Source organism: Dreissena polymorpha, chromosome 1 (genome assembly GCF_020536995.1).
Source record: "Dreissena polymorpha isolate Duluth1 chromosome 1, UMN_Dpol_1.0, whole genome shotgun sequence".
In the NCBI taxonomy this organism is placed as follows: domain Eukaryota; kingdom Metazoa; phylum Mollusca; class Bivalvia; order Myida; family Dreissenidae; genus Dreissena; species Dreissena polymorpha.
Window position 1 is genome coordinate 116,817,314 of NC_068355.1, and position 18,364 is coordinate 116,835,677.

Below are 18,364 nucleotides of genomic sequence, written 5' to 3' on the forward strand. Positions count from 1 at the left end.
GGATCATGAAACTTGATAGGTAGATTGATCAGGACTCACAGATGACCCCTATTGATTTTCATGTCACTAGGTCAAAGGTCAAGGTCACAGTGACAAAAACATATTCACACAATTGCTGTCACTACAACGTAGAGCCCATATGGGGGGCATGCATGTTTTACAAACAGCCCTTGTTTAATATTGAAGATAGCAACTTGATATTTGGCATGTATGTTTATCTCATGGAGTTGCACGTTTTGAGTGGTGAAAAGTCAAGGTCAAGGTCATCCTTCAAGGTCAAAGGTTGAATTTATGGCTTCAAAGCGGCGCAATAGGGGGCATTGTGTTTCTGACAAACACATCTCTTGTTTATTTTAATTCCACGAAATTACGTTTCAACGAATAAGTTGTTTTTTATTAAACCACGAAATTTCATACTGATGAATTTCTATATGTTTACAGTATTAAAGATAGCAGCTTGATATTTGGCATGCATGTGTATCTCATGGAGCTGCACGTTTTGAGTGATGAAAGGTCAAGGTCATCCTTAAAGGTCAAAGGTCAAATATATATGGCTTCAAAGCGACGCAATAAGGGCATTGTGTTTCTGATAAACACTCTTGTTTTTATGACCCGGATTGAATGAATGAGGGCATATTGTTTTTGGCCTGTCTGTCTGTCATTCTGTCACTTTGTCATTCTGTCCCTAAACTTTAACCTTGGTTAAAGTTTTGCGATAACTTTTGCAATATTGAAGATAGCAACTTGATATTTGGGATGCATGTGTATCTCATGGAGCTGATCATTTTGAGTGGTGAAAGGTTAAGGTCAAGGTCATCCTTCAAGGTCAAAAGTCAGATATATGGCCTCAAAGCGGGGCAATAGGGGGCATTGTGTTTCCGACAAACACATCACTTGTTCTTTCTTTAATTTTATTCTTGTTTTTTACTGGTGCTTTTTAGATCAAATGTTTACATTTATCAATATAAAGCATTAAATGACAAACTTTAATACATGCCAAAATCTGTGAAAAGTCCCATAAAATAATATTTTTATTAATTAATATGATTTAACACAAATTTTCTTATATACATGGTCATGTTGCTAATCTCTGAACAATTACCTTTATCAAATTACTTGATATTAATAAATGTGTTTTATCTTATTGTCAAATTGAGCTTTTCTATTTAAACAACATATATAAATACCTTCTATCCTGGTCCTGCCTGGGATGACATATATGGGATTTCTGGGGTCAAGGTCAGTGATACGGTAATAGATATTTAAGAATTGTTTGCACTTAAAAACTTGAAAAGCTATTGCGCTTTTGTAATCAAACTTGAAACATAGATTCCTTAAATTCAGGGAGTGTGAATAAAATCAAGATGACTGTTACTAAATATATATGAAAATGATATCGTTTGAAAATCTCAAGAATACGTCAAGCTTTTTTATGCTTTCGTTATACATTGTACATGTATGAAATCATAATTTGTGTTTGCATATGGTGCCCTTCGAGTCAAGGCAAACAGTAAAGATTTATGTGTCTTCTAGGTTAATGTTCAAATAAAAAACATACTAAATAGCTAGATAGCTAAAATGAATTAATCTACTAAACAGACAATTTGGTTTAGAAAAAAAAGTGCTAGAAACTCTGATAAAACAGAAAACAGTTTGAGCCCACTGTCCTCCGACAGCTCTTAATTGTTTCTTATCTTATCATGTGTCCATTATTTATGGGGGAGAGCAGATCTGTGGCAATATTTTAATACTGACAATTCCTGAGAACATCCTTCTTATTAATAAACAAGAAGTTAATTTCGTTATACCAAAAGCTGAAACGCATTGCTGAAATGTTTGTTGTCATCACTAGTTGAAATAAAGTTTAAATGAAAGAAAAATATTCAGGTAAAAATACAAACTTTTTTCTGTATAGAAACCCAATGATGGCCACACAAGAGTTGGATCCGCTGTTTGTCAAGGCGCTAAAGCTCTTACATTCCAAGAGCAAGGACTCTGGAGCGCTGCTCAAACAAATGCTTGATGATGCTATAGCTCAAAGAAAAGGCCTAAAATTGAAGGTAAAATTTGATAATACTATTATTTTGTGTTCAGTCTTTAATTCTGTGTTAAGAACATTGCTCTTTCTGACAAAAAAATTCAGCTACCCTGCCATCCTATATATATTGTTTGTTTGGTATAACCAGACCCACTGGATGGCAGATAGGGTTGGTAAGTTTGTGGGTTTTTATGTCCCCCACCACTATAGTGGGGGACATATTGTTTTTGCCCTGTCTGTTGGTTTGTTGCTTTGTTTGTTTGCGCCAACTTTTAACATTTGCCATAACTTTTGCAATATTGAAGATAGCAACTACATATTTGGAATGCATGTGTATCTTATGGAGCTGCACATTTTAAGTGGATAAAGGCCAAGGTTAAGATCATCCTTCATGGTCAAAGGCCAAATATATGGGTCAAAATCGCTCATTTAATGTACACTTTTGCAATATTGAAGATAGCAACTTGATATTTTGCATGCATGTGTATCTTATGGAGCTGCACATTTTGAGCGGTGAAAGGTCAAGGTCATCCTTCATGGTCAAAGGTCAAATATATGGTGACATAGTGTTTCACAAACACATCTTGTTTGTTGTTGTTGTTTATGCATTCATTTTTTACATGTAAGTTTATTGTATTCTCAAACATGTTGCGCTTTTACAGAGATTGAAAGTTGGACGCAAAAATAAGTCAAACCATTAGTCATAGAAAGTACAAGCTATTTTCAAACAAATTTGGTTTACAGATGTATGGCTATCCCCTAAATCTGTGAACGATGATTAATTTATCTGGCTACTCCAAAATAGAATACAAGACCAGTATATCACTAACTGAAATGTCAGTTTCGCATCATTTAGCTCAAGAATATTATATAAGGTACTAAAACTGGTATTTGAAATATCATCATCACTTTATATTGTTAAAAATAAAAAGCATAGGAACATTGCTCCTTAATTGGGTTTGTTGTCTCACAAATTATCAATAAAAATGGGAAAACACGACAACATTTTCAGAGGTAAATTCAAATATGTCATTGTGTTATGCAATCTAAATGACATCAAGGGTGAATATCATTTTTATCTTTAATTTCCTTTTAATGCTGATGTAAGCAATAAATTATTTTCCAAGTATTATATAACCCAACCAAATATGTTTATTGAATTTACAGAAAACTTATTAAGTTTACAATGCTTTAAAATAAGGGAAAGTGTCATATTTATGTTGCTTTCTTGATTAGGTATGAGGTATGTTTTGAATAAACTTCAAATGCATGGTTTAATTGTAATGTATATGTACGTTTATGACCATGAGCTCTGTATGCTTAAGTCATATAAACTGTTGTGTTCTGTTTTATATTAAGAGATCAGCATTAGCTATTAATGAAGTTATATGTCAAGTTATATGTTACACAACAAATTAATTCTGATAACATTTAATATGTTTAATTTTGTTAATTCAGCAAAACAATTTTGCAGTCTGAACAGATCTGGGACGACACTTTCCCCCTTAACGTGAGTTTTGCTAAGAAGAGACTTTCTTTAAACAAAAAATATCATTCAAGCGGCAAGTGTTGTCTTTTATTAACCTGTGCAGGCTAATATGGGATGACTACGCACATGCATTAAACCCCATTTTCACAGAGCACTGCCCCAATCTTTATGAAAATTGGTTACCATTTTTACTTTCACAATACTCAGGCCGATGTAATTTTGGCCTGATTAAAAATGTATCTTCCGGAATCATTAGCTGTAAGCTTGTGTGTTGTGTAGAAGCTCCAGACATTGTCAGTGCATGAAGGGGATGATTTCAGATTATTGGCAAAAAGCATGCTAAAGGTCAAAGCTTATCTTCAAAGCAATTACAAGCATTTCTATTTGAAGTGATCATTATAAGAATAAGCTTATTTGAAATAAATGACAAACATTTCAAACACTTTGACTGCTACGTAGTGTCAGTAACCAAATGGGTGCCCTTTAATGATTTAGTCATGTGCCTTTTTAAGTGAAGGCACTTCGGCTGAGAATGTACTTGAATGATTAAAAGTGTATGAACATCATGTTCCGTGAATATTTTACAGTTTCTGCAACAGCATTTAAATATGATATATTGGTAGAGTCTGAAACCGCATGTATGAAATGCACTTATACCAATTCTGACAAATTGTGATTCTTTAGGCATGTCTTGATGATATTTTTGTCTTCAATTAGGTAATGTTTGAATGTTTAAAAACTGTTAAATGCTGAGGTATTATTTAGTTTGATGCCTGCTTCATAAATGTTCTGTGATATTTTGCTTAGATGAGTATGATGTCAATTTTTAAACATTTAGTGTTTATATAAAGTAAAATAATGATATTTCATTTAATACCATTAATGCTTCGGAGTTGTATGTTTTTTTTCTTCAGTTTTTCCTGCATGTTATTCATCTGGTGTAGTGTTTGTAACTTTTGTTATACCTTGGGGGTTGAGTGAATATTGATAAATGTTAACATAATTTTATTTGTGTAGAGGATTCACACTTGGTGAAATTCTGTTTTTAAAAAATCATAAAATCATTTTATTAAGAAGGTAAGTACTAATAGTGTGTAAAGCTTAACCCAAATAGTATTCATTTCTGGGGATCCAGATTTTGTTGAGACATATTTTTCTGCTGCAGTCAGGAGAGAGTGAGAAGACGTCAGAAAAGTCCTTGCCAAAGCACAGCAAAGATGAGGATAGTAGCAAGAAAAAGGAGGCTGAAAAGAGACATAGTGACAAGGTAACACTATGCTTATGTAATTTAAGTAATAACTTAAAGTTTTCGGACTCTTAACATTTTATGTTTTTGGGTGTCCAAACATTTTGATAAAAAAATATTAAACAAATATAGGTGTATGAAAACTTAGCGATAAAAATTACAGGTGTTTGAAAATTTAGAGACACTCTAAAAATATTGTGTTGACGATGAGATACGAGTTTGCATGCGTATAGAGTAAATAAAAGCATCTGCATGTAAAATACCAGGATGTGTGAAATAAATTACTTTTATATGTTTCACTTTAATTTTGCCACTTGTTTTGCCCTTTATCTGTTTGTTAAACTTCTGATCGTAAAATATCACTAGATAATTGAAACAGGGCTAGGTAGCATTGTAAAATATACTGTCCAAACAAAAATTTAGATTAATAAATTATTGAGATGAACATGTATCTCGAAAAGTTTAGAGCCATGAAAAATAATTATTTTGGCTAAAAACAGGGGTGTCCAATAACTTTGAGTAATTACAGTATAATCAACTCACCAATTTTAGTGCCTCTTGATACCTGTGGCCTTATGACACAAATGTTAATATAACAAATTAATTGTTAGAGATTTTACATTGATGTTTCGCCTGTATTTCCAGGTCTTTTTATGCCGGTTTTAGTAACATACAGATTTAAGGAATAAGAGTTAGGTGTTGGATTGTTGATAAATATTTTGCAGAGAATAACTAGCACTGATAGGTAGCATGGATGGCTTGTTGATTACTTCCTGAAAGTGATAAGCATGATGAGATGGAGTTGCCATAGCAACAACCAGATCTGTAGATTCAAGGTCACAATTGAATGGCAAAGGTATAATTAATGAAACATGTCCTTAGTTTTTTGCAAGCAGGGTAACTATTGCCACCAAGTTTTTGATATTTTAATGCAAAGAAATTTTCAGCGTGGTAAAATAAAGTGTTACATGCAAGATCCAGGCCCCAAGGTCCACGGTCAAGGTCACAATTCAAGATCAAAACTCCACTATCAGACATTCATCTTGTACTTTCTCCTCAGCATATATATGTACAGCAGGAGTGGATTTATTTTACCCTTTCCCGATAGAAAGCAAAGTGATAATGGCTATGTGCAAACAGCATGAAACCAGACCAGCCTGAGAGTAACTCGCAGTCTGTTCAGGTGTTATGCTGTTTGCTGCTCATCAGTTTCTATGGATTGGAGATGAAACCTTAAAAACTTGAATCTAGTAAAAAAGGTCCATAATTAAAGCGGGTATATACGATTTTTATATGTGCTGAATTGTAAAATATTGATCCAAATATGTTATAATAACACACAATATGCAAGAAAAATGATACATTTAAGGCGAATTTTATAAAATACAGCAAATACAAATTAGCGCCCCGAGCCGATTGTGACGAAGATAATTCGTAATTATTTTCCTACAATAACCGATGCATTCGTCTTTTTAGTAAGTGTTCATGTGTCGTATGAATCGATATCGCTGCAGGAATTTCAAATGAACCGTTAAACTAAATTTAGATTCACATCGTACATGCATGATATACATGCTGGTGAATTCGGCTGTACAGCCTTTTTCGATTTCAGAATTAAATATCTGGCTTATTTAGCATTTTTCGACACATGTTCTTCTTAACTTTTATTTTAGTTTATATTGCAATATATGTATAATAAGTTTTTTACACATTTTATATTAATCAATAAATATTTGACAAGATCGTATATACCCGCTTTAAATAAAACTTTCTAAGGTATTACAAATGCGTTAAAATACATATCTAAGTGGTTAATGGTGAAATGACTTGGCGTTAGCCATACACATGATGAAATTGAGTGTAGTACCCAAGAATAATGTCCCTTGATCCGAGATTAAGGCCACAGTTTAAGGTGAAATAAAGGAATCAGTCCTTGGCACATTACTATGGCACTTTGTCCATAGCATAAGTTTTTTCCCCAAGGTAGAAGTGATGAGATGATGAGCTGGATTGTCTGGAACTAAAAGCAAGCTATTTCATTGTGCTCAAGGTTAAAATCAGAAGTCAAAGTAATTTTTTTATAAATTGTCACAATTGTGAATGGAGTTTTGTCAAGCTCATACGCTAGATATAGCTGCAACATTATAATGTTGAGCATATCTGTATAAGTGTGTGCATGTGTGCATATAATAGTCTGCAGCTTGTTCAACTTGTTACTTGATATTTTATTATGCAATTTTAATACTACAAATGCTCACCATGAAGAGAAGGCATGTTGCTTGTAACAACCGTCTCCCTATCTTAATTATCATGGTCACTCTAAGAGGTCAAAGGTCAAATTGCAGCTGAATGAAGCTTGGTTGGACATATACTTAAATGTCGGCCAATATGCAGTTAATGTTTTACATGTAAGGCTTGTCACCTTGCTAAACTCAAAGGTTAAGGTCACATTTAAATGGTAAAATGTCTCTTTTGTCATGAGGACATTTCGCTTGTCCAGTTTGTATTTTTGTAATCATGGACTGCATTTTTTTTAAATTACAGTCTACAAATATTCACCATCTGGAGATGGCGTATTGTCTGTACACCATGTCCCTCTCTTAAAAATAACACTCACACTTAGAGACCAAAGATCAAGTCCAAACTTTTATTTTAGTCATTATGCAATTCGGAAATAATTTGCCAAATATCTCTCGATACATTCCAGATGAAGGATGGTTCAGAGTCTTCGCCAGAGATTCCCGCCAAAAAGTCGCGGTTGGAAGACTCTCACAGCGAGACAAAGGAGAGGAATTCTGACAAGGATTCACATGACCGTGACAGGGAAAAGGCCAGGAAGGATGCCAAGGAGAGGGACAAGGTGGGGCTCGCCTGTTTAAATCAAAATGAAATAAGTTTTGCAATATTTATATACTTATGATTATGAGACAATATAGTTTTTATGCCCCCCTTCGAAGAAGAAGGGCTATATTGGTTTGCACATGTCGGTCCGTCCGTCCATCCATCGGTCCGTCCGTCTGTCAATCCAACCGATGGTTTCCGGATGATAACTCAAATACGCTTAGGCCTAGGATAATGATACTTCATAGGTACATTGATCATGACTGGCAGATGACCCCTATTGATTTTCAGGTCACTAGGTCAAAGGTCACAGTGACTCAAATAGTAAAATGGTTTCCGGATGATAACTCAAGAATGCTTAGGCCTAGGATCATGAAACTTCATAGGTACATTGATCATCACTAGCAGATGACCCCTATTGATTTTCAGGTCACTAGGTCAAAGGTCAAGGTCACAGTGACTCAAAATAGTAAAATGGTTTCCGGATGATAACTCAAGAATGCTTACACCTAGGACCATGAAACTTCATAGGAACATTAATCATGACTGGCAGATGACCCCTATTGATTTTCAGGTCACTAGGTCAAAGGTCAAGGTCACAGTGACTCGAAGCAGTAAAATGGTTTCCGGATGATAACTCAAGAATGCTTACGCCTAGGATCATGAAACTTCATAGGTACATTGATCATGACTGGCAGATGACCCCTATGACAGGTCACTAGGTCAAAGGTCAAGGTCACAGTGACTCGAAATAGTAAAATGGTTTCCGGATGATAACTCAAGAATGCTTAAGCCTAGGATCATGAAACTTCATAGGTACATTGATCATGACTGGCAGATAACCCCTATTAATTTTCAGGTCACTAGGTCAAAGGTCAAGGTCACAGTGACTAGAAACAGTAAAATGGTTTCCTGATGATAACTCAAGAATAATTAGGCCTAGGATCATGAAACTTAATAGGTACATTGATCATGACTGGCAGATGACCCCTATTGACTTTCAGGTCACTAGGTCAAAGGTCAAGGTCACAGTGACAAAAATGTATTCACACAATGGCTGCCACTACAACTGACAGCCCATATGGGGGGCATGCATGTTTTACAAACAGCCCTTGTTTATTGTAATATTTTTCTTGTTGAAAATGTTGTTTCTTTTTTCATTTTGGCAAAAAGGAAAAGGAGAGAAGAGAACGTAAGGAGCGGGAGAAAGAAAAAGAGAAGGAAAAGGAAAAAGCTAGGAAAGCTGAACTTGAGAAAGAGCAGGAAAAAGAGAGGCAAAAACAGAAAGAAAAGGAGGATAAGAAGGCAGAGAAGAAGGAAGAAGACGAGTCGTCAGAGCAAGAACTTGATAAGAGCATGGATGCAGATGACTTCGCTATCGGTCTGGGCATATCATGTGTTGTGTGCAAGTAAGTGTTTAACCCTTTCCCACTCAGAAGCAAAGTGAAAATGGCTATGTGGAAACAGCATAAAACCAGAACAGCCTGCCAGTAACTCGCAGTCTGTTCAGGTTATATGCTGTTTGCTGCTCATCAGTTAATAAGGAAACTTGAATGTAGTAAAATAGGTTTTTAATTAAATGTAACTTTTAAAGGGACTACAAATGCGTCAAAATATGTTGTAAAAATTTAAGCAAATTAATAATGATACATACAGTCTAGTTTTGTTGATAATACTACTGGTTTTTAAACTTTTTAAAATGTTGGGGGTGTTACATTTTCAAGAGGCATGTGTTTAATAGATACCAACAAAACAGGTTTTTCAACTTGAAAACATATGACAAAAAAAGAAGGAAAAAGTCCACCAGCTGCAGTCCCTTCAAATTTGGTAAAAGGTAGTCAACATTTTGCAAGTAGGGACACATAACCATTCATTGGTTTAAAAAGCATTTTAAGTTGAATGCATGTAAGAAATGAAAAAGTTATTTCATGTTCCAAGATGTTGCTCCTGAACATTTCAGGCAGTTTGACGTCACCTCTAGAAACCAGTTGGTTGAGTGCCAGGAATGCCATAGTCTTTATCATCAGGTGAGAACCTAGCCTTAAATGTAACATACCTTATGTAACATGTGCGTTGTCAATTTAATAGTCTTTATCATCATGTCAGAATTAGGTTATAACTTCATAATGAAGTGAAAACTTTCATGTATACGTAATCATCATTACAGATAATCAGATATCATACTATAGGCAACAGTTGTAAATCCATTTGGTAGTAGTAGTTAAAAAATTGGACGTGATATAAAGAGTTTGATGACTTGGCAATTTTCCAAATTGCAGGTGACTATAATTACTATGTAAAAATTGTTTTATCCTTATTGTTAGCCCAAATCTGTCAAGACATAGGATGGAATGCTTCAAAATACATGTATACCAAAATCTGTGAACAAATCAAGAAAAAATAATCTACCTCAAATTCTGTAAATTAAAAATATGAAGTCCTTTTTGACTTGCCTCATTGATTTCTTAATTCCTGAAGTCATGAAATATATCTTTTTTTGTGATGATCAGTTATTATATTTTTTTACAAAACAGCAAATCAACAGCAATTGAAAGCCAATGCTCACGTGTTTTTTTTTCATATGACCACTTCACATACCTCAGAGCCACTCACAAATTACCTTGAAAGAATGCTTCTTACAGTGCAGGGGAGCTGTATATTCATGCAGTGGTGCTTATTTGTCAGCTGTCTGTGCATTGGTTGATTTACATACAAACCGGGTTCAATTTCCAAGTTTGGTTGGTGGTCACCATACCAGACTGGTGGCGTTTCTCCTTTGTTTTCCAGTCCCCCCCAGCACAATATCACACCAAATATAATATCTTTAAAGAAACACGATATGAATTGAATATTGCAGCTATAAATTTCAAGAGTCTTCTCGCAAAGTATGGAGGTCTTGGACACATAGAGAATACTAGGTCGGTGCCGAATAAAGCAAAGTTTATTTTGCAAGGCTTAGAAAATCTTAACCATGAGCTTTGGCGAGTGGTTCATATTTTCTTGCCGAGCAAAATAAACTGCTTTATTCGGCACCGACCTAGTATTCAATTTATCCCATCAATTTTCTTAGTCGTAAATTATTTCTTTAATATTAGAATAGGGAAATCGAACTACACGGAAAATCCCAAAGTTATTTTAAGCAAACATTGTTTCATTATTTTAATCGTGCCGAGCCTAATACATTACAAAAAGATCAGTAACTAACCTGTTTTTCTGTTTATCATAAGAAAAAATGGGAAAAAAAAACGCTAAACAACTGCAGCTTTAGCGTGAAAGAACATGCATTGTGTCATATGACGTGTTAATAATGGCGTCACGAGTACGCGCACTTAATATTCGTAAATAATGTTTTCTTGCTTTTTGAGTTGCATTATGTGTTAAAAATATATTACATCTTGGTATCAAATTGTTTGTTTTGTTGAATCTGATTCGATTTTACTAAAAATGATTACTTTATAGTTGATTCCAAGTAATATGACCATTCTCCGCTGCGCGTTACAGCTATATTTCAGCACTGCCGAAATAGAGGAAAAATTATTCCACAGTGGTTTATTTCGACAATGCACGTCTGATGATGGGATAAACTCTGACTCTTCACAAAATATAGCATCAAGAATAGAAGGACCTCCTAAACTTCCAAATACATGTATATGAGCTGCGCTCTGTGAAAAGGTGGTTTTAAGCTTGTGCGTAAAGCATTTCCCAAATCAGCCTGTGCAGTCTGCACAGGCTAATCAGGGACCATACTTTCCACCTTAACTTGATTTTTGCTAAGAAGAGATTTTCATGAAATGAAAAATATCATGAAAGCGGAAAGTGCCGTCCCTGATTAGCCTGTGTCGTCTGCACAGGCTTCTCTGGGATGACCCTGTACGCACATGCATTAAACCTCTTTTTCACAAAGCACTGCCCATATTGTTCTGTTCACAGGAATGCCACAAGCCTCCAGTGGTGGAGCAAGATGTGAATGATCCACGCTTCGTCTGGTACTGCTCCCGATGTGAGAAAACTATGAAGAAAATGGTAACTACAGATCTAGTCATATTTATTGTATTGTTTGAGAAAGGAAAATGTAAGGAAAGTAAATGAGGCACGCTCTGGTAAAGCTTGGCTAAATGCATGTGCGCACAGACTAATAAGGGACGACACTTTCGAATTTCATTGCATTATTTTTGTAAGGAAATCTCTTCTCAACAGTTTAGGCAGAAAGTGTTGTTCGTGATTAGGCTAATTTTTGACATTTTACGCACATGAATTAAGCCTTTTCTAAGTGCTTGGCTTAAACAGTATAAAGAACTGCAAAAGAGAAAAGCTTTTTAACCAGGTTTTCCGAAGGAAAAAACTGGTTATTAGATTGGCGAATGCGGGCGGGCTGGCTGGCTGGCTGGCTGGCGGGCTGGCTGGCGGGCTGGCGGAACAAGCTTGTCCGGGCCATAACTATGTCGTTCATTGTCAGATTTTAAAATCATTTGGCACATTTGTTCACCATCATTGGACTGTGTGTCGCGCGAAATAATTACTTCGATATCTCCAAGGTCAAGGTCACACTTTGAGTTCAAAGGTCAAAAATGGCCATAAATGAGCTTGTCCGATCCATAACTATGTCGTTCATTGTCAGATTTTAAAATCATATGGCACATTTGTTCACCATCATGGGACGGTGTGTCGCACGAAATAATTACGTCAATATCTCCAAGGTCAAGGTCACACTTTGAGTTCAAAGGTCAAAAATGGCCATAAATGAGCTTGTCTGAGCCATAACTATGTCGTTCATTGTCAGATTTTAAAATCATTTGGCACATTTGTTCACCATCATTGGACGGTGTGTCGCGCGAAATAATTACGTCGATATCTCCAAGGTCAAGGTCACACTTTGAGTTCAAAGGTCAAAAATGGCCATAAATGTCCCTTGAGATATAACCTTCATATTTGGTATGCATGTGTATATGGACAAGGCCTTTCCATACGCACAACAATTTTGACCCCTGTGACCTTGACCTTGAAGTAGGGGTCTGCGTTTAGGTTTCAAAATCTGCGTTTAGGTTTCGAAAAATGCTCATAACTTCTATGTCCCTTGAGATATAACCTTCATATTTGGTATGCATGTGTATATGGACAACGCCTTTACATACGCACACAAATTTTGACCGTCCGTCCGTCCGTGTGTCCGTCCGAAAACTTTAACGTTGCTCATAACTTTTGCAATATTGAAGATAGCAACTTGATATTTGCCATGCATGTGTATCTTATGAAGCTGCACATTTTTAGTGGTGAAAGGTCAAGGTCATCCTTCATGGTCAAAGGTCAAAAAAAATAAATTCATGTGCATCTCATGGAGCTGCACATTTTGAGTGGTGAAAGGTCAAGGTCATCCTTCAAGGTCAAAGGTAATTTTTTTTTTTTTTTTTTTCACCATCAAATTACCAGTCTGCCAAAGGCTACAACAAACCTCTACTTACAAAGTTCTCATTTTTAACCAGGTTTTCCGAAGGAAAAAACTGGTTATTTGATTGGCGAATGCGGGCGGGCTGGCGGGCGGGCGGAACAAGCTTGTCCGGGCCATAACTATGTCGTGCATTGTCAGATTTTAACATCATTTGGCACATTTGTTCACCATCATTTGACGGTGTGTCGCGCGAAATAATTACGTCGATATCTCCAAGGTCAAGGTCACACTTTGAGTTCAAAGGTCAAAAATGGCCATAAATGAGCTTGTCCTGGCCATAACTATGTCATTCATTGTGAGATTTTTAAATCATTTGGCACATTTGTTCACCATCATGGGACGGTGTGTCGCACGAAAGAATCACGTCAATATCTCCAATGTCAAGGTCGCCAGGACTAAAAATATATTTTTTTTAAAAACAAACTTACAAAGGGGTTAATTTTGTTTGTTCATTTCAAAAGTTCAGTTTGAGTTTTCTCCCTTTATCAGATTTTTTTTTCACAATGAAAACCTGGTTTTGTGACAATTTTGTCCCTTGTTAATTCTTCCTCTGTCATAAGATTTCTAGTTTCACTCCAAGAATAAGCTTTTTTATTCTACTTCTGACAAGCTTTCTAATTTTTTTAACATAAGCTTGCTAAATCTACTTCTTGCCTAAGCTTTCTAATTCATCAACATAAGCTTGCTAATTCTACTTCTTGCCTAAGCTTTCTAATTTTACTTCTAACAAGCTTTCTTATTCTTCTAACATAAGCTTGCTAATTCTACTTCAAGGCTTACTTATTCTACTTCTGACCTAAACTTTCATAATTCTGCTGTTTACATAAGCTTTCTTATTCTAATTATGTTTTAGGCTTCTTATTATACTCTTTACATTAGCCTCCAAATTGTACTTCTGACAAACTTCCTTACTCTACTTCTGACATAGTCTTTCTAATTCTACTTTTGGCATGCCTTTAAACCATGATATTTGGCCTCTAATAAGGCATGGATTTATTGTTATAATAATGTAAGTTGGCTTGGCCAAAGCTTTCACACACGTTTTAATAACGTCATTTTCGCTTTAATTTAGTTTGTTTTTTTTTCGAAAAAAAAAAACCAGCATATTGTTACAAGCTTAAAAGAGTATTAGTGAATGTCATAGTCAATATAAATCTTGCAATTGTCTACTGTTATGTCTGAAGGTGGGCAAGCCAGTAAAGACAAAGACGCCATCCGCTGCCCCAGTAGAAAAACAGGAGAAGCAGGCGATCAAACCTTCCAAGACTGAGCCCAGTAACCTGTTTGCATTCAGCAGACGAGAAACTAAACTGGTATTCAAGCCTTTTTCTGCTTTATTAAAATTGCAGATGGAAGCTATACTGGTCGTGAACTGAAGGTCAAAGAGGATCAGTTACTGTCGAATTTGCTCTGGAAAAAGGGGGTCTTTTTGCATGAGCGTTTAGCTGTGTCCCAGATTAGTCTGGACAGTCGGCATAGGTTAATCAGTGAGAAAGCTCCACTGCATAGGTTAGTCAGTGAGAACGCTCCACTGGACAGTCGGCATAGGTTAGTCAGTGAGAACGCTCCACTGCATAGGTTAGTCAGTGAGAACGCTCCACTGGACAGTCGGCATAGGTTAGTCAGTGAGAACGCTCCACGGACAGTCGGCATAGGTTAGTCAGTGAGAACGCTCCACTGCATAGGTTAGTCAGTGAGAACAGTCGGCATAGGTTAGTCAGTGAGAACGCTCCACTGGACAGTCGGCATAGGTTAGTCAGTGAGAACGCTCCACTCGACAGTCGGCATAGGTTAGTCAGTGAGAACACTCCACTGGACAGTCGGCATAGGTTAGTCAGTGAGAACGCTCTATAGGTTAGTCAGTGAGAACGCTCCATAGGACAGTCGGCATAGGTTAGTCAGTGAGAACGCTCCATAGGTTAGTCAGTGAGAACGCTCCACTGGACAGACGGCATAGGTTAGTCAGTGAGAACGCTCCACTGGACAGTCGGCATAGGTTAGTCAGTGAGAACGCTCCACTGGACAGTCGGCATAGGTTAGTCAGTGAGAACGCTCCAGTGGACAGTTGGCATAGGTTAGTCAGCAAGAACGCTCCACTGGACAGTCGGCATAGGTTAGTCAGTGAGAACGCTCCACTGGACAGTCGGCATAGGTTAGTCAGTGAGAACGCTCCAATAAATGATAATACAATTTGAAGCAGGAAACCACTTTTATAAATGCTGTAAATTGTGAACTGTTTCTAATTAGTTTTTATAAAAATATAGGGGTTAATAGCTTTTTATGTCCCCCACTATAGTAGTGGGGGACATATTGTTTTTGCCCTGTCTGTTGGCCTGTTGGTTGGTTAGTTGATCTGTTGGTTGGTTTGCGCCAACTTTAACATTTGCAATAACTTTTGCAATATTGAAGATAGCAACTTGATATTTGGCATGCATATGTATCTCATGGAGCTGCACATTTTGAGTGGTGAAAGGTCAAGGTCAAGGTTATCCTTCAAGGTCAAAGGTCAAAATTATGTGGACAAAATCGCTCATTTTATGAGTACTTTTGCAATATTGAAGATAGCAACTTGATATTTGGCATGCATGTGTATCTCATGGAGCTGCACATTTTGAGTGGTGAAAGGTCAAGGTCATCCTTCAAGGTCAGAGGTCAAATATATGTGGCCCAAATCGCTTATTTTATGAATACTTTTGCAATATTGAAGATAGCAACTTGTTATTTGGCATGCATGTGTATCTCATGGAGCTGCACATTTTGAGTGGTGAAAGGTCAAGGTCATCCTTCAAGGTCAAATATATGGGTAAAAATTGCTCATGTAATGTCACTTCTGCAATATTGAAGCTAGCAATTTTATATTTGAAACGCATGTGTATCTCATGGAGCTGCACATTTTTAGTGGTGAAGGGTCACGGTCAAGGTCATTCGTCAAGGTCAAACGTCATATAGGGGGACATTGTGTTTCACAAACACATCTTGTACTCGTATGAGTAAGGGAGGCCTCCAAACATGTATTTGTAATAAATCAAATTGATGTCTTATTTCATATATTGGTTACAAGGCAGCCATTGTAATTTGGAATAAAACACCATTGAAATTATTTGGAAAATAATTGTATATAAATGAAAATTATTTTGTTGTTTTGCAAATATATGGGAACTAATTTGTACAAACTCAACTAATGAAAAATGTATTCATTTTCTATTGAGTAGGATTGATACCTGAACAAGGTTAAATGCTGGCAATTTAACCCCCATAGAAAAATATCATCATCCGTTATTTGCCCTCCATTTGTCATTTACAGCGTCTCTGTGTCATAACATCTAGGAAGTTGATTAAATCTCAAGGAGAAATACAAACCTAAATACAGTTATAATTGCATTTTATGTGCATATGTCTAACAATATCTGATATATTTATCTTGTACTTTCCTTCTGTCATCGGAACTTTACTATTATACTTTTTTCCAAAAAGGTCACAAAAAAGCCTTCTGCATGTTTTTTTTAAATAAATTTGTATTTGATTGTGCACTATATCTGTTTTTAAATTATTGCACCAGACATTTTAAATTCAATATAGGGCTTTCAGTAAAAACTATGTACAATGTTTGGTAGTTCCAACATATATCAACATCTCAGATATATTCCAGATTCAAAATATCTGTATTTTAAAAATATATCATTCGCAGTAGATTTCTATTACTTAACATTAATTTTAAAATCATGTAAGGTATTTACAATGAAAAAATAATTTGATACAAATAATAAAAAAGAACTTCCATTTTTTCGCTTTTAAGAGTGCATCATCTTCCAAAGAATCCTCATCAATTGGGACCGCTAAACCCCTGAGTGGTCTAGCTAGTCTGGCAGCCAATCTCTCTGGACAGGCAAAGTCCACTTCCTTGAAGACAGACCCTTCCAAAGCTGGGAGCCAGGCTAAATCGCCAGGAAATGGGAAAACCGACATTGGCAAATCCACGTTGAAGTCTGAATCCTCTAAATCTCCGCCATCAGCATCAACTACTCCCAGTAAATCATCAGACAGTTCAAAATCAAAATCAGAGAATGAAAAGTCAAGCTCTTCAAATGAAAAAGAGAAGAAACCGTTTCAAAGGCCGCCTTCCCAGGAGTCAAAATCTAGGTCATCGCCAGAGACTGCATTCGGGCTGAAATTAGGAGAAGCGAGTAAGATCATGGGGAAGTCCCAGTCTACGTCCAGTTTGGCAGCGTTAGCATCGGGAAAGTCGTCATCAGTGCAGGGTGGACAGAACTCAGTGGTAAACGCAGATAAACGTTTGCAGATGATGAAGAAAAAAGCTGCCGCAAAACACAAGTGATGAGATTGCTTTAACACTTTACTACTTATATACGTATTTCCTGCATTTGTATTCCCTTAGAAAGTTAAATTTAATGAAAGACCTTTCTTACTATAATTTAAGTTTTAAAGGCTTAATATCCAACCCTTAGATGCTGATGAGCAGCAAACAGCATAACACCTCAACAGACGGCAAGTTACTCGCAGGCTGTTCTGGATTTATGCTGTTTGACAGTTTGCGTAAAGCCATTTTCACTTTGCTTCTGAGTGAGAAAGGGTTAAAAGATGAATGTGAAATTATTGGAATATGAGAAAATTATTCAAAATAACGAAAAGGCTTTGTAAAAATAATAATTATCTACAGAAGTCATCAGCTAATTATGTAGACTTTTTTGTTTCTTGGAAGCTAGCAAAAGTAATTTAATTAATAATTGGTGAGGTGTTTGATAAGTCATCTATGTGAAAAATAACAAAGCTTTATTTCCTTTAGTGTATGCATATGTTGAGATTAAGTTACAAATAGCAGTTAAGAATACAGATTGTCATTGAATGTAAGTGTTTGTTATTCATTGTATATCAAATATTTAGACCTAATGCTCATACTTAAGCAACATGTATATTTTATATCATTCACTGGATACATTTTCTTGTATCTGTCACAACATTTATGCATGTAATTTAAATCATTGAGGATCACGAAGATATTAAAAATTTTATTTAAAAAAGATTTAGTTTAAAAATGCTAAAATACAAATAATCTGTTCATGCAGTTAGTTCCAAATAAAAAACCACCATAGACAAAACTCAAGTTTCATTAACAGACTAGAGAATTCTTAAATAAAGCTTCAACAAAGGAACTCAAAGCATGTCAATCCAGCTATACATATTTGTAGCTCAAATAATCAGAAGGTGATGTTGATTGTTAACAGCTAACTATAAATAAATGGTTAAGTGATTAAAAATGTTTTCATATTATTATACACAAGACTG

At 35.9% G+C, this 18,364-nt stretch overlaps 1 protein-coding gene across 2 annotated transcripts in view; it reads left to right on the plus strand.

The window, feature by feature from the left end:
* The window catches only part of LOC127846574 (integrator complex subunit 12-like), a 28,208-nt gene extending 10,284 nt beyond the window's left edge, over positions 1–17,924 (plus strand). Inside the window, exons 1-9 of one of the 2 annotated variants that reach the window (XM_052378000.1) lie at positions 1,958–2,060; positions 3,497–3,548; positions 4,693–4,794; positions 7,481–7,633; positions 8,788–9,023; positions 9,575–9,641; positions 11,545–11,637; positions 14,245–14,373; positions 16,857–17,924. In XM_052378000.1, the coding sequence (XP_052233960.1) occupies positions 7,481–7,633; positions 8,788–9,023; positions 9,575–9,641; positions 11,545–11,637; positions 14,245–14,373; positions 16,857–17,396 (1,218 nt within the window). In that variant the 5' untranslated portion in view covers positions 1,958–2,060; positions 3,497–3,548; positions 4,693–4,794 and the 3' untranslated portion in view covers positions 17,397–17,924. Of the gene's footprint in view, positions 1–1,915; positions 2,061–3,496; positions 3,549–4,692; positions 4,795–7,480; positions 7,634–8,787; positions 9,024–9,574; positions 9,642–11,544; positions 11,638–14,244; positions 14,374–16,856 lie in introns of those variants that run through there. The other variant, XM_052377989.1, reaches the window with a different exon arrangement.
* The last annotated feature ends 440 nt before the right edge of the window (positions 17,925–18,364 follow it).